We start from the raw sequence: 15,541 nt of genomic DNA, 5'->3' as shown, positions 1-15,541 counted from the left end.
ACTAGAGGAATGTTGTGTGTTTCATCAGTGCTTTACTATACCTTGGCTGACTTCCTCCTTCCTTATGACCCTTCTGTAAGGAGATGTCCAATTGTCTACAGATGGGCTCTAGGTCTCCACTCTGACCCCTCTTGTTTGCATTGATATGATTGTTTGTTTTGGGTTTTCTGATGCCTGATACCTGATCCTGTGGACACCTCATGATCTCACAGGCTCTTGTGCTTTTTCTTTGTGGGCTTTGTTGCTTCCCTGTTAGATGGCTGCTTTTTTACCTTCAAGCCTTTAAGACCCCAGTCACTATATCTTTTGATAGCCAGGCACCATCAGCTTTTTTCACCATATTCGTTTATGCACCCATTTTGTCTTCAGCAATCATGTTGAAAGGTGAGCATCACGAATGCCAGGTTATTAGAACAAAGTGTTCTTGAGTTGAGGGAGGACTTGAGTAGAGGCCCCAAAGTCCATTTGATACATTGATACATAACATATAAATGTATGTATGTAGACCTATATCCCTAAAAAACAAAACTCACTACCATTTAATTGATGCCAACTGATAGCGACCTGATAGGACAAGGTAGAACTTCCCCTTTGGAGTCCTGAGGAGCAGACAGTGGTTTTGAACAGAGAAACTTGCAGTTAGCAGCAAGATGCTTTAAGCACTGCACCACCCAGGCTCCTTCACTCAGTTATGTAGTAGGCTGTGACCTGCAAGGTCAGCAGTTCAAAACCACTTTGCAGGAGAAAGATGGGGCTTTTTACTCCCATAAAGAGTTAAAATCTCAGAAACTCATAGCACAGTTCTACCTTGTCCTAAAGCGTCACTATGAGCCAGCCTTGACTCGATAGCAGCAAGGGTTTTTTTTCATATCCACTAGAACAGCTAAAATTATCAAGATTGACAGTATCAAATGTTGATAAGGAAACAGAGTAAATAATTCAATGTTTGTAAAAGTGCAATCCCTCGATGCACTCTTAGTGTAAAATGTGTACAAAGATTACTTAGAACTGTTGGGCAGTTTCTTAACAGTGCATGCATCTACCCTAACAATTCCATTTCGTTTTATTAATTGAAAGGAATAAAGGTAAATGTTTCTACACATACAGATGACATACCCAAGAATTTCATAGCTAGCTTATTCACAATTCTCATAGTGTAGGTTATTTGTTGCTTTATTGCCATTGTGACCATCGTGATTTGTATGAGTTCTATATCTCCTCTCCAGGAATAGCAATTGTTTCATAAGCAAAAAGAGAATTGTATTACTGAAACCTCCAACAATGTGGGATACCCTTGAAACTTTATGTTGAGAGAAAGAAACCTGATGCACACAAGATACACATTGTATTATTTCTTCTGTGTGAATAGGAAATACTAGCTGGTTTTAGAAGTTAAAATTATCTCTGGCAGGCATTGGGATAACTTAGATTCCAAATTTCTGAGTTATCTGTGCATAATTTTACATCTCGCACAGCAAAGACAAACCAGGAATTGTGTGGAATTTAAGTTTCATTTGGATTTATGTCAAAGTAAACTTACAGAGTAAATCCGAGATACAGTGGAGTTCCAGGTTGATGGGTGCAATCAATCATTCATTCATCAAACATTTATCACGCACTGATTCTATGGCAGGTTCTGGGACGTCTGAGGAGCTGAGGTGGTACTGTGGTTGAGAGTGAACTGCTAATCAAATGGTTGGCTGTTCGAATCTGCCAGCATCTCCACAGGAGAATGAGGTGTCTCTCTGCTTTCATCAAGGTCACACCCTTGGGACCCCTCTGAGATCATTCTACTCGGTCTTAATGGGTTGTTATAAGTCAGACTCCGTTGGAAAGCAATTTTTTTTACAGGGACTGTCTAGGCTACATTTGGACCCTACATTTGGAATCGGTATCATCTCCTAGTCTTGTTCCCCACAATGAAATCCAAGAGCTAAGCCATTCATTTTTCATTCCTAACCTTCAGAGAAATGGGCAAAATGGCTCTCCAGATCCAGCTGTTCTATGTGGCAAGTCTCAGCCCCTATCATTCACATCGTAAGACCCTTACCTAGAAGCCCTGGTGGCATAGTGGTTATGCATTAGACTGCAATCTGAAAGGTCAGCAGTTTGAAACCACCAGCCAGCCCATTGAAGAAAGATGGACTTTCTACTTTTGTAAAGAGTTTCAATCAGGAAAACCCACAGGAGCTAATCTCCCTGGTCCCATAGGGTCACTGTGTGTCCACATCAACTTGATGGCAGTTAGCTGAAAACGAAAAAGAGGGTTTCTCCATATGGTCCTGATTGTGCCTTCCCACAGCACTCTATCAGAAATGTGAAAGCCATTGCATTTAAATGATAGTTTTCCATTGAGTTGATAGCTTACTGTCGGCGCAATGAAGACGTTCCTTCTATTTAGACCTGAGGATATGAGGTACCAGCCCTATTTGTGCACTGCATGGCGAAGAGGTCTTGTTATTGGTTGGCGGTGCTGGGCCTCCTCCAGCCTGATGGCACCCTGGTTAGGGTTAGGAGCCCAGTTGCCAAGCAAAAGGTCGGCAGCTCAAACCCACCCACCTTGGAAACCCGATGGAGCCAGCACTGCTCTGTCTTGTGAGCTCCCTAGGAGTTGAATCAACGCAATGGCAGGGGTGGGGGTGGGGGCTGGTCATCTGTACAGTAGCCGATGGTCAGCTCTTTCTCCGGTAAAGCAGCTGGGTGGGTTCAGGCTGCCAGATGTGTAGTGAGCAGTAGAAAGCTGCACCGTTTCATCATGGGGGCTGCTTCTTCGGCGTCATAGAGAGAGAGGCACTTTGTTCTGGAACGAGCTGTTACAAAATCTATCGTAAGACCCGAATGTCTTCCACCCTCTATGACTTCAGCAGCTCGGACATGGTATGTTAAGCAGGTTCAGAACTACTCTGTGCCCATTATTTGAAGTTCCTTCCATGACTCTCCTTAGTCTCAGGGTGCTGTTTTAAGCTGTAGAACTATGACTTGTTTTTCAATATAAACTGACACATTTCCTTAGAGCAACAGCAAACTAGCCAAGAGGAGGTACCAATAGGCAGAAATAAGGGGAAAGTGATAGTGGGTCAGGAGGAAGGTGAAAGGAAACAGAGGAGGGACAAAGGAAGCAAAGCCATGTGTAGAGGTATAAACATCGTGGTGTACATGTGTAGATACATTAATTAAAAAAAGAATTTTGGTGAATGCTGGGACTTTCCCAGGGTTTTGGGGAAGCAACTAATTATCTATTACTAACCCCAAATAATATATAGTCTTTCAAATTATAGAGTATCCACTTCCTATATTGGCCCAGAAATGAAAGTACCTCTTTACCGTAAGGCATTTCTGCTGGCGTCCCAGGTGAGGCTAGACCAGCACGAGGTGGTGTTTTGTCCTCTTACACGTGGGCTGCTCTGAGCTGACACCAACTCCTCAGTACCCAACGGCTACCCACGGGTCAGAATCAACTCGATGCCACCCAGCAACAACAGCACGCATGCAATGTGTTTACGTTTTTGTCTCAAGGACCATGACAGGGTTCTTTCAGCTGTTTTCTCCGGCTTCCTTGTTGGAAGTCCCCTTCCAGGTTCATTCCCAGAGTCCGTGCCTCAGTCAGAAGAGGAAAATTCACTTTATCCTTTATCCCTAATCAGGTCTCCAGCTCAACCCAAACCTTTATTGCCAATCTCCTTCCTCCCCGCTGGTGTTTCCTACGTTTCTAATCCAGAGGAGCCAGACTCTTAGATTAAGCATCTCTTGAATTTACATATTGTAATCTTGTCTGCTCATTTCCTTTGGCAGTCATTTTACATTTGGTAATTTCTATCATTATAGATTATTATCTGTGAGACCATTTTGTTTTCAACAGAAGGGTCGGGAAGCCCTGCTGGCCTGTTCTGACACGTTTATTTGGAAGTATACATCGTTGTTGTGACGTGAAACTTGTGATGAGTCAGGTCCAACGCAGGGTGACCCGATGGGTGCGGGAAGCACCTTCCCCATCGGGCTTTCCCGGCTGTGCCTTTTTGTAAACAGACGGCCATATGTGTCCTCTGAGGGGATCCCGGTGCCCCCACCTTTCTGAGACTAGCCTACCATTTAGCCATTTGCACAACTCAGGGCTCCTTGAAATAGAACTGTATTAATCAAAACGTCTTTTTAAAAATAGTATTTATTTCTGTAGCCAGAAAAGTAGAACTCCTATTTTTCACATTACACTTTAACTGCCTTCAGGTTTCAGAGTAATCAAAAGCCTTTTATTTATATATATGTGCCTGCGTATTTTATTTTTTATTTATTCAGATAACACCTACTATATTTACGTGTGCATGACCATAAAGGACAAACATGTCATTTGTATAAAATCGTCGAGCATTTATTTTGTGCAAAGCTATGTTCTAATGCTTTGCTTGTCCTAAGCACAGATGTTTTCCCCAGCTCTCCTGGGGGACTTCTTGCTTGGAGAGTCAAAAAGAAAACTAAAATGGTACCTACACTTAGGTAGTGAATTGTATATAGTCTCTTTTTAAACGTGAGAACGAGAAGAGATGTTAAGCAGGTGTAACAAGGCTCTGCGCTGTCCTGGGATGAGTCCCTGTGCCGTGCGAATGGTTACCATGCTCAGCTGCTCTCCAGAAGGTTGGTAGTTGAAGTCCAGCCAGAGGTGCCTCAGAAGAAAGGCCTGGCGATCTACTGCTGAGAAATGAGTCGCTGAAGGCCCAATGGAGCCTGCTTCCACCCTGCCACCCATCAGGTTGTCATTGGGTTGACTCAAAGCCAACTCAACTGCAACGGCGATGTTTGTTTCTGACAGTGACGTTGAAGCGACAAGTGCTCGATATTACAAAGTCGGGGGCAAAGCAGAATGAAGTAGAACTTAAACCCTGGCTTTCCATGTTCTGCAAAGCTCAGAGAGCACTCTTGAGCCCTCCCCCCTGTGGCAAGCTTGATGCTCCTGTGTCCTTTGCCCCTAGTAAGTTAGAATTAGCGTATTAGATGTGTCCGGGAGGGGACAGATGCTACCGTCATTTCTGCAGTGGTTGTCAGACAGGACCTGACAGCAGTGATGAGGTCAGAGCCAGTTTAAATTTTTAAAAAATTAACTCACTGCCATCGAGTCAATTCTGACTTATGCCAACCCTATGGGGCAGGCTAGAATTGCATCCAGGCGAGACTGGAACCTGTTACAGGAGTAGAAAGCTTCCTTTTTCTCTCTTGGTGTGGCTGGTGGTTTTGAACTGTTGACATCTTGGTTAGCAGGCCTCAGGGTAACCACTATGCCACCAGGTCACAGTACCCCAATTCAGCAGGCGACCTTGAGATCACTCCCTGAAGGCACAGGAGCGCTCCTATCCGTAGACCTGCACATCACTGCTGTAATGTATAGACCTGTACCTGCGATGTGACGGGGGAAATCATTAAGAGACACCTTCTGCTCTTTTGTAGTAATCTAGTGGGGGGCGGGGAATAGAGAAATGGATCTAAATTTGGGGATGGTGTGAGCACAATGAATACCACCTCATTCAACAGTTGGCTAGTTTTATACGTCCTGCTCATTTTGTTCCCTGCCCGAGTTTCATGTCACTGAACACCAATCAAGCAAAGAAATAACGACAATTTTACGATAAAACATTATATCTCAGGAAATGACATTGGACTGAGCGCTGGCGATGCTGCCTGGTCTGTGTGGGGCTGCTCACCCTAAGGTCGTTGGCTTGAACCCACCAGCTGCTCCTTGGGAGGAAGGTGACGCTTTCTGCTTCCATAGAGATTACAAAGCGTTGGGAGCCCTCTCTGGGTTCCCTGTGAGTCAGAATCAACTCGATAGCAATCAGGGTTTTTTTTTTTTTGGGGGGGGTTGTTGTTATTTTAAAACATGACTTTTTACTTAGACCATTTTGAAGAGCCCCCTGCAACCAGATGGGCAGAGAGACACATGATGGATGGACACGGTGACCCCCCCCCCAACAATGGTTTAAGCAGGGGGCACCTGTGAGGAAGACGCAGGACCAGGCAGCCTTTTATCCTGTTCTGCGCTGTGTCGCTGTGGGCCAGAACTGACTCTACGCGTTCTCACAGCCACAACCATAACAAGTGAACACAATTACATTTTGCTTACGGGATCACCTCAGGCAGCTGCAATGAGGATTCATAAAGGCCTTTATTGGGTGGAATATATGTTTGTTTAGAAAAGGGGCTCTGAGTTCCACGTGGTACATGAAGGTTTGATGGTGGGCTCAGTTCACTGGGTCACAACTCATGAGTCAGTTGACTAAAAGCATCAAGTTCCTAGCGCAGGCCTCAAGGAACTGGATCGTATCTGAAGACTGATCAAATTAACTGGAGAATTGCCAGATGCCCATGATTTCAAAATATATTTCTTAAGAGAGCAGAAATATTTTGGCATCAAGTAATTAATTAATCTTTACAAATAGGCTGTTACTGAATTTCCCCCAAAGAGGTTTTAAGCCTATTGCACATGTGCATCATGGTCAGAACATTACAACAATTTATCCCTCTCCTGTACTGCTTGCTACTTATGGTTCAGTCTACATCTCTGGGAAAGGCTTACGGATTTCAAAAGGTTCCTGGAGAAACGGACTGAAAAGATAATGGAATTTTCCCACAAACTCTTTGAAGTATGTGTACCACACGTGCACATAAACACAGGTTATGGCTCGATGCCACTGAGTCAGTTCTAACTCATGGCAGCCCGTGCAGAACAGAGTGAGACACTGCCCAGGCCTGTACCATCCGCACGCCATGGCTATGCTGAGTCCTCCCAACCCAGCTTGTCCAGGCGCTTTTCCACTGGCCCTCTGCTCTGCCAAGCACGATGCCCTTCCCCACAGATTTCTCTCTCCTGACAGCATGTCCAAAGTATCTCTCTCTCTCTCTCTCTCTCTCTCTCTCTCTCTCTCTCTCTCTCTCTCTCTCTCTCTCTCTCTCTCTCTCACACACACACACACACACACACACACACACACACACACACACACACACACACGGGAGCTTTACAACCTTCATGGGAAAATGTAATTGATGAGGGGGAGAAAGAACAATGTAATTAATGGATAATAGAATTTTCCCACCACCAACTTCCTGAGTCCTCCTTGTATAGATTTGCTGCTGTTTTACAGGCTCCTGAGTCCATTCTGACTCCTAGTGACCCCACGTGACAGAGTGGAACTGCATGCACCCTAGGATACTGCCCCCCCCCTAACCTTTATGGGCACAGATCTCCAGCGCTTTCTCCCTCAGAATTCCTGGGCAAGTCCCAGCGGCCAAGCTTTTGATTAGCAGCCCAGGGCTCAACTATTGGTAAAGCCGGACACCATTGACTGGGGGAGGGGGTTCTTGATTAAAAATTTGGTCTATTGGAGCAACAAAATTTTTCATAGAACCCCAAAATAGTATTGTAATATATTTTTAAAATTTCAACATAAGTACAATTTATAAATACAATACATTAAAAATTATGTATAGTATTTTATTCTGTGGCATATTTCTCATTTGAGTGAATTTTTTAGTAGATTGCTGTCATTTAAAAGGTCATGAAATTTTTCACAAGAATTTGTTAAATTATATTTCACACATAAAATGGCTTTCAAAGTCTCAGCACTTAATTGTGATTTTTCTGATGTCCACACTGTATTTACCGTAGGAAAAAACTTGTTCAGTTGGAGCATTAGTTCCTGGTAAGGACAGCGCATATTCCACAATTTTTAGTGCATTATTGTATGGAGCATGGTTTATTTCAAAATGATGAAATATTTCTAACCACTTGTTCTCTATTGTGATTTTTGCTGATGCCCAAGATTTAACCTTTCCCTTATCAATATTTTTTTAATAATGATACCTCATTAAAAAGATCATTTTGGGAAATATTACTATTTGAGAAATTTTGAGTAATATGATTGAATGATTTTTGTACATTCCAATTAAGTTCTTGTTTTAATCTAACCCAATGAAAATGTTCAATATCAATGAAATGTACTGTCCACTCTTCTAAATAATCTATGCAGTTACTATAGAACTTTTTAACGTGATTCATGATATCTGCATGATTTATTACACCTTGTTCTTCTAATTGGCTTATACTATTACAGATAGTTAATGGAAGAAAATTATTTTCTAACTGCTCTTGACACTGAAATTTTAAATTATTAACTTCATTTGCTACTTCGGTTACTGAAATTTTGTCACCTTCAATAAGTTTTATAGCATTTTGAAAAAGAGCTGCTGGATTGTGTATAAACTCTAGCCAAATTTTTAAAGATTCTTTTTCAAAAAACTCTTCTAAAATTCTAGGACATATATCCTGTGATAGAAAGTAGGATTTCAAAGGATCATATATTTTCAAAATTCTTTAGACAGCTGGCAAAAGAGCTAACCAGTGCGTTATACTGTATCCAAGTATTTTCTGATATTTGACTTCCACAGTTTCACAAAATTCTTTAAGCATTTCAACGTGCACAGTGTATATATAAAAATAAGAATATATTTTGATAACAATATTTTCCACATCTATGGGCAAGAAATCAGCAGCTGTTTGAATGGCATTATGTATTGTATGTGCTGCACAACCAACACCAATAATGTTTTGATTAAGGTTTTTGTTTAATTTATAAAAAATACTGTTTGTACCTCTTCTCGCTTTTCCTCCACAATTTGCATTCATGTTGTCTGCACAATATGCAATCATTTTATGTTTAAAATTTTTTTCCAAAATATTAATAATGGAACTGAAAATTATTTCAGAAGTTTTGCCGGGCACAGAAACGAAATCTAAAATGTTAATTTTTATTCCAGTTTCCAAATAAAAAAATCTAATAGTGGTTGGAAATAACTTTATATCCTTATGATTAGATGCATCAGAATATATGGATATAAAATTAAGTTTTTCTAGATTTTTGTTTAATTCTGAAAATGCATATGGGGAAAGCACATTATACACAATTGCCTCGGATTTTGTTCTAGCACAGGCAAATTTTTGTTGGTTAACTTTTTGACAACTTGTGATGTACAGTCCATAGATCTGAAGGAATGATTGTGATCAATAGCATGAAAAGACGTAAGTCCTTCTGATAATGCTAATTTATTTTCTTCATCTCCATAAGTTGTTTTCCAAAAAAATTCCTGTATTTTGAGGAAGATGCAGCAGTATTTAAATATGTTTTATGTTTCTTTGTCTCCAAGGGTGTTGAAATATCATTCTTCCCACCAAGTGAATTAGAAAACTCACCATTACATTTCTCACATTTTACCATGTTATCGTTTTTGGTTTTTTTAATATAAGGAAATTCACTTCTTAGATCATTGTTGAATTTGCATCCTCTTTTCTTACTCATTATGTTAAAAATCTAAAAAATATATAAAAGTTTAGTATAATTTATTATATACATATTGCTTAAAAACACAGCAAGTAGGTACATAATTACATCAACATATTTTATTGTTAGTTTATAAATTAAAATAATTTTATTGTTATAAAGTATATATTTTAAGTTATTTTAATTTTAATCCTATATTCCTTTCTAAATAATAACAATACTAACTTGTATTATTTTTTCTCTGCATTTACCATAACGTAGTCATAAGTGTCACTTTCAAGGCTGGTGCTAGACTCTTTGCCGCCTGCTATAAAATATAAGTAATATGAGTACTGTCTGCTAAATTCAAGAAAATGTATGCATTTATGAAACTAATAAATAAATCACTTACCTAAATTATCTGACTAGCTGATGTGTTGACATCACTTGTTTAACCAGCACTAGTGCTCAGTACGATGTGTATCAGCTGAGAGACTGTTACAAAATGTTTTCGTCGTTGCCAATGCCCAAAAATGCCATTGTTCATTAAGTCCAAACAATGGTGGTCTAATTCTAACAACTGATCAACAATGCGAACTTTGATAAGGAGTTCTCGATAATCAGTTCTCAACAATTATTTGTTATCAAATTTTAACACTACAAAATTAACAAAAATAATATAAAACTCATATCTTGGCGAAATAGCCACACGGAGCCGAAAACCGTATATTCCCTTCCCGTTCTCCCGCCCTTCTCTAGCTTGTCCTGCATTCTTTCCAAAAATCGGGACTTTTAAAAAATGCCACGGGACGCAGGACAGATTGTTCAAAATCGGGACGTCTGGTCACCTTACCATAGGGCCACCATGAGTCGGAGCCAACTTGAGAGTCCCTGGCAACATTAACAACGTATCTCTTCTCAGTCTCCAGCTCTCTCTGCAGTTTTTATTTTGTCTTGTTTTTAATGATATTTATTTATGTTATATCAGGAGGAATGCACAATTGCGCTTGTTGTCACTGAGGCTCTCGTTTTCATTTGTTTGCCTGTAGACTCCTGGGCAGCCTTGTGACTGTCCTCACCAGGCAGCACATGCAATGGCTCTGGGACATGAGTGGAAGGCGACCCTTCTGGATAGGCAAGTATCTGCTGCATGGAGGAGTGAGATGCGGGCACCCAAAGCTTGGACGCTTCCTTCCCTCTGCTACCTTCTGGGGGACAGTGTGCCCCGGGGTACAGTGTGTCCACAGCCATTGCTTAGCTGTGCAGGACACTCAGCAGCCTTTTAAACCTTGTGACAGAATGATTTCATTTTAAAACATCTATCTCAAAGAAATAATTAGCAGTGTGACTAGATTTATAGGGAAGAGCGCTCACCCCAATTTCTAAAAATTAAAAACAGGTAATAAGAAACACTGTAAATCAGAGATGGTTGAACAAATTATAGCCTAGCCACGTGAAGATAGATTTAAGATAGAAGGCTTTTGTAAGGCTTTAAATGTTAAAGACATGACAAAATAGATGTGAGATGCATGTTATACTGTATAGAGAATGTGTAATTTATTGCGATTGTGGAAAGGTGTGAAGTAAAGCAGTCTACAGTCCTAGAAAGAATGAAGTAATATAGAATGAAATAAAAAGAATTTATATGTATTTGGTGACTGTATATAAATGTAGTTATGTGTGTATGCAAAAATATTAGAGATTGTTTACTCCAGGTGGGATTGAAAGGTAATCTTGATTTTACTTAATTCAGGATTTTAAAATATTTTCTACAGTTGTAACAATAAACAAGTTCCATTTTAAAATTCCCATGGGACATCAAAGCCAATATTCTCACCACCTCCCCTTGAAAGTATTTTATTGAAAAACAAAAAACATGAAGGACACAGTATTAGCATCTCCAAAGTTCTGCTATGTTCAGTGAGTCTCTGAATTTTGAAGTTATCTGAGAATATGAAAGTTGAAAATCTGGCAGATAAGTTATTTTCTGCCTGATTTCAAGGGTCTCGCCTCACAAAGTAGTTAGCATAGCATTATGTGATCAGGAATTCAAATAGATATTCCCAAAGGAGACAGAGTATTGCTAACTAAATGGATTCCTTTTGAGTCCAGCCACCCTTGTGGGTGGCAGGACCCGTTAGGGGAAGGTTCATTTACTGTGTAAGTAGGGGTGTTTTTACAATCACCCTGCTCTGGGAGGTGCCAGATTATTCTATTCCAGGGAGCCTGTCCTCATATCATTCCTTTTTATTTCAAGGAGGGAAAGGAGTAGACGAATTCTACGTTAAGAAAACACGACAGCAGCTTTACCCCATGAAAGTGCCATGTGTAAACCTACCCTGGGAATGGGGGGACAAGTGGATTAAAGTTGTTTATGGCAATATTGTATCAGGGAGAAAACTTAAATCCGAGATGAAAATAATCCCCAGAATGCTGCTTTCAAATATGAAAAACAAGACATCTTAGTAATGGGGAAGAACAGTAGACAACCGAAGAGCAATACAGCAGTACCTGCTTCTCTGATAGTTCTGTCTACAGGGTTATAGGACTAACAAAAAGAAACCATGCTCATGGCCATTGAGTCAATTCCAACCCATAATGGCCCTGTAGGACAGGGTAGAACTGCCCCTGTGAGTTTCTGCACTATAACTTTCCAAGAGAGTAGACAATTCTATCTTTCTCCTGCAGTAACAGTAACAGCTGCTGTATATTAAATACATGTACAATGAAGCTGCAAGAAGTTCATGGGAAAATGGAATTGAAAATTAATGGCATTTTTTCCAAAAATAGTTTAAAGCCCTCTTATACAGGAGAATGTCGAGTTGCACATGCATTATCTTATTTGATCCTCAAAATGGTTCTTAATGTGCTTAATTTTATTCCCACTTTTTAAAAATCACTTTATTGGGGCTCATACAACTCTTATCACAATCCATACGTACATAAATTGTGTAAAGCACATTTGTGTATTCATTGCCCTCATCATTCTCAAAACATTTGCTCTCCACTTAAGCCCCTGGCATCAAGTCCTCATTTCCCCCCTCCCTCCCCACTCCCACTTCCCTCATGAACCCTTGATAATTTATAAATTATTATTTTGTCATATCTTGTCCTGTCCGATGTCTCCCTTCACCCCCGTTTCTGTTGTCCATCCCCCAGGGAGGAGGTCACATATAGATCCTTGTAATCAGTTCCCCCTTTCCAACCCACCCTCCCTGCACCCTCCCAGTATTGCCACTCATGCCATTGGTCCTGAAGGGATCATCTGCCCTGGATTCCCTGTGTTTCCGGTTCCTATCTGTACCAGTGTACATCCTCTGGTCTAGCCAGACTTGCAAGGTAGAATTGGGATCATGATAGTGGGGTGGCAGGTATCCCCACTTTTTAGATGGGTTTTTCAAAACCTCAACTTAAATTTCCATCCAAGGAGAGTTTGCTACTAAGTTGTGACACTGGGGTTTGAACTCAGGTCTGCCTGACTCCAAAACCCTGCTCTTAACGGCATCTTACAGAATTTTCGTTCCTGCTACTTCTTTTTGGCATCGATGGGTGGTGAAAACACTTCACACGTGTTCTTGTTAAGTAGAAGTAGACCATTTAAATTCACCCAGAGGAACCTTGGAAAAAGACTCTGGTGATCTACTTCCGAGATGATCAGCTACTGAAAACCCTTTGGATCCCAGTTCTGTGGGAAACACAAAAGGTCAGCATGAGTCAGAATCCACTAGATATCAACTAGTTATGAACTTGATCTAGAGCCTGGGTCTTCGTATGCGTGTGATTCCTGAGTTTAGATCTTGTCGAAGGACAAATGTAATCAAATGACTTCATTCTGTTTGTTTTTCTGTTTTTGGTGCACATCAGGCTTGAACGACCAAGGACAGGGTGGCCGTTGGGCGTGGATTGGTGGTGAGCCAGTCACATTCACCAACTGGAGGAAACTACTCCCTCAACCTTCAAAGCCCGGGAAGAACTGTGTCTTGGTTCAAAGACAAGGGAAATGGCAAGCCAAGGACTGTCGGTTGGGCAAGCCTCACAGCTACATGTGTTCCAGGAAGCTCTAAGTGTTGCCGCCCACCCCGGGTTCACACCTATTTATTTATAGGATTTGTGACTGTGGCTCAAGAGAAAACCAATGGTCGTGACTGATCTCTTAACATTTATCAAATCATAGTTTACAAGTGCTTCTCTACAGTTCAAAACAGAACATAAATCAATTACTCCAAAAGGATTGAGGAATGAATATTTCTTGACAAGATGAGATCGAATGTTTTGTGTCACGGTAGACATTGTAATTAATGTACAAGCCTGTAGTACTATAGGATGTGGGATGTCCTTCTCCCAGGAGACATCCTCCTCTCTTCTGAAAGTAAGTCTCAGGCAGCACTAACATTATGACCCTTGGAAATTTTGGTCCTATTACCTCAAACGAGGCCTTTCTGAAATCTAGAGCGGGCACTCGGACCATGTCCGCCTGGATGTAGGGACTCTATCAGTTTATTGACCGGGCTGAATTGCCAAAGTTTGCTCTGTCCTCTCGGAGTCCTTGCAAAGGTGGTGCCTGACATTAAAAACTGTGGACAAAAGAAGGAACAATTTTTTCTATAAAAGGTTTGGTGGCCAAGGGCAGTTTTGGATGAGGAGAGCCACTCTTTCAGGCTCATCTCTGAAGCTCAAGTTCAAACAAGCCTTCAGAGGGACGCCCTTTATCTCCAAGGTCTCCACATCATTAGTCATTAAACAGATCACCTGTGCCAGTGGGAAGGTTGGCTGTGTAACATTACAAAACTACTGATTGGGGTTCCCTGGCCTTGCAGGATCATGAGAACTTTGAAGTGCTGCGGGTCGCTTCCCTGCCCTGTGGAATGCTATCAGGCGTATCTCAAGGACATTTGAAATAGAGAGTATATATAAATGATGACTGACATAAGGGGGGAAATATTGCTTCCTCTGAAATTTACTAGTGAACTGTACTGATCCACAGTGAAAGGTTATACTGAAAACAGAGCCCTTGAAAGCCTGTGCTCTCAGAAAAAGATTTCAGTGCAATTCTGAGCTTTTAAATCTTTGCAGAAATGCCATGCTAACTCGATTCTCTAATGTGCGGGTTCCTTATTAATTTATAAGCTCAGTTGAGGGAAGCATTTTTGTGGCAGCGAATTCCAGGGCTAATTACACGCCATTAGAACCTTATGTCTGCAATATTTACTCCCAATTGTTTTCTCTTCCCAATCAATGAAAAGTTTGGTTATGTAAGGTGTGACCTTCTGCATGAATCTCAGTGCAGCATCAGAACCAAGTAGGTTATCAACTAGACTAGGATTTAGGTGCAGGTTTTATTATAACATGTTTTTTTTCCCACTGCAATCCAGTCAATGTTGACTCATAGCAAACCCCTATGGGTTTCTGATCTGTAACTGTTTACAGGAGTAGAAAGCATGGTCTTTCTCCCTCAGAGCTACTGGTGGTTTTGAACTGCCGACCATGCAGAGCACAACATATAACCACGATGCCACTGCACCACCAGGGCTCCATTATAACAATACTTTGGGTGAAACTAATTTTTATTTGAAGAACTCCAGTGCAGCTGTGGATATTAAAAGCAGGATAAGCTTCCTTGATTTTTGCTCATGTATCAATTCTTGCTTTTGGTGGATAGGAAACATGTACAGAGAGGGGTTAGGATAAGACTCCAATGACCTACCTCTGACTTAAATCTAAACATTGGGATGGAATCAGGTGGCCTCTTGCCTTAGATGGAAGACTGGTTTAGCATACAGTTCTCCCATGTCCCAAAAGCAGTCTCAGATGTTTAACCAAATGATGTCAAGCCCACCTTCCTGGACGAGTTCCAGTCAGATTCCAGCAGAGGAACTGCTTCGGCAGGATGGAAAGGTGGGATTCAGTGTAGAGTAGGGACGAGCTGATTTGAAGGATTCCATCCCGGGTGGCCAAGCAAACGTTCATTGAATGGGAAATTCAAGGACCACTCTTCCCTATGGGAACTCTAGAACTTTCTAGACTTTTTAAATGGGAAATATAGAATTCTGCCAACGCTGTGAAATGCTGGAAGCCTAGTAATTTTAGCATACATGTCTGCAAGAAAAAGATTTAAATAGAATTGCAAATGATAGCACACAGACAAAATGTTTTGATATTTATAACTAGAAGATAACCACTATAATTATTGTATAAAACCTATAATATATCAAACCATCCAAGCCCACTGCCTTCCAGTC

General features: G+C 41.0%; 1 protein-coding gene across 1 annotated transcript in view; it reads left to right on the top strand.

The window, feature by feature from the left end:
- The window catches only part of FREM1 (FRAS1 related extracellular matrix 1), a 149,274-nt gene extending 135,353 nt beyond the window's left edge, over positions 1-13,921 (top strand). The window contains exons 35-36 of the mRNA XM_075558865.1: positions 10,352-10,437; positions 13,167-13,921. Of these exons, the coding sequence (XP_075414980.1) occupies positions 10,352-10,437; positions 13,167-13,366 (286 nt within the window). The 3' untranslated portion in view covers positions 13,367-13,921. The remainder of the gene's footprint in view (positions 1-10,351; positions 10,438-13,166) is intronic.
- The last annotated feature ends 1,620 nt before the right edge of the window (positions 13,922-15,541 follow it).

Source organism: Tenrec ecaudatus, chromosome 10 (assembly GCF_050624435.1).
Source record: "Tenrec ecaudatus isolate mTenEca1 chromosome 10, mTenEca1.hap1, whole genome shotgun sequence".
NCBI lineage: Eukaryota > Metazoa > Chordata > Mammalia > Afrosoricida > Tenrecidae > Tenrec > Tenrec ecaudatus.
Note: the sequence above shows the minus strand (reverse complement) of the source record. Positions and strands in the feature narration are given on the sequence as shown.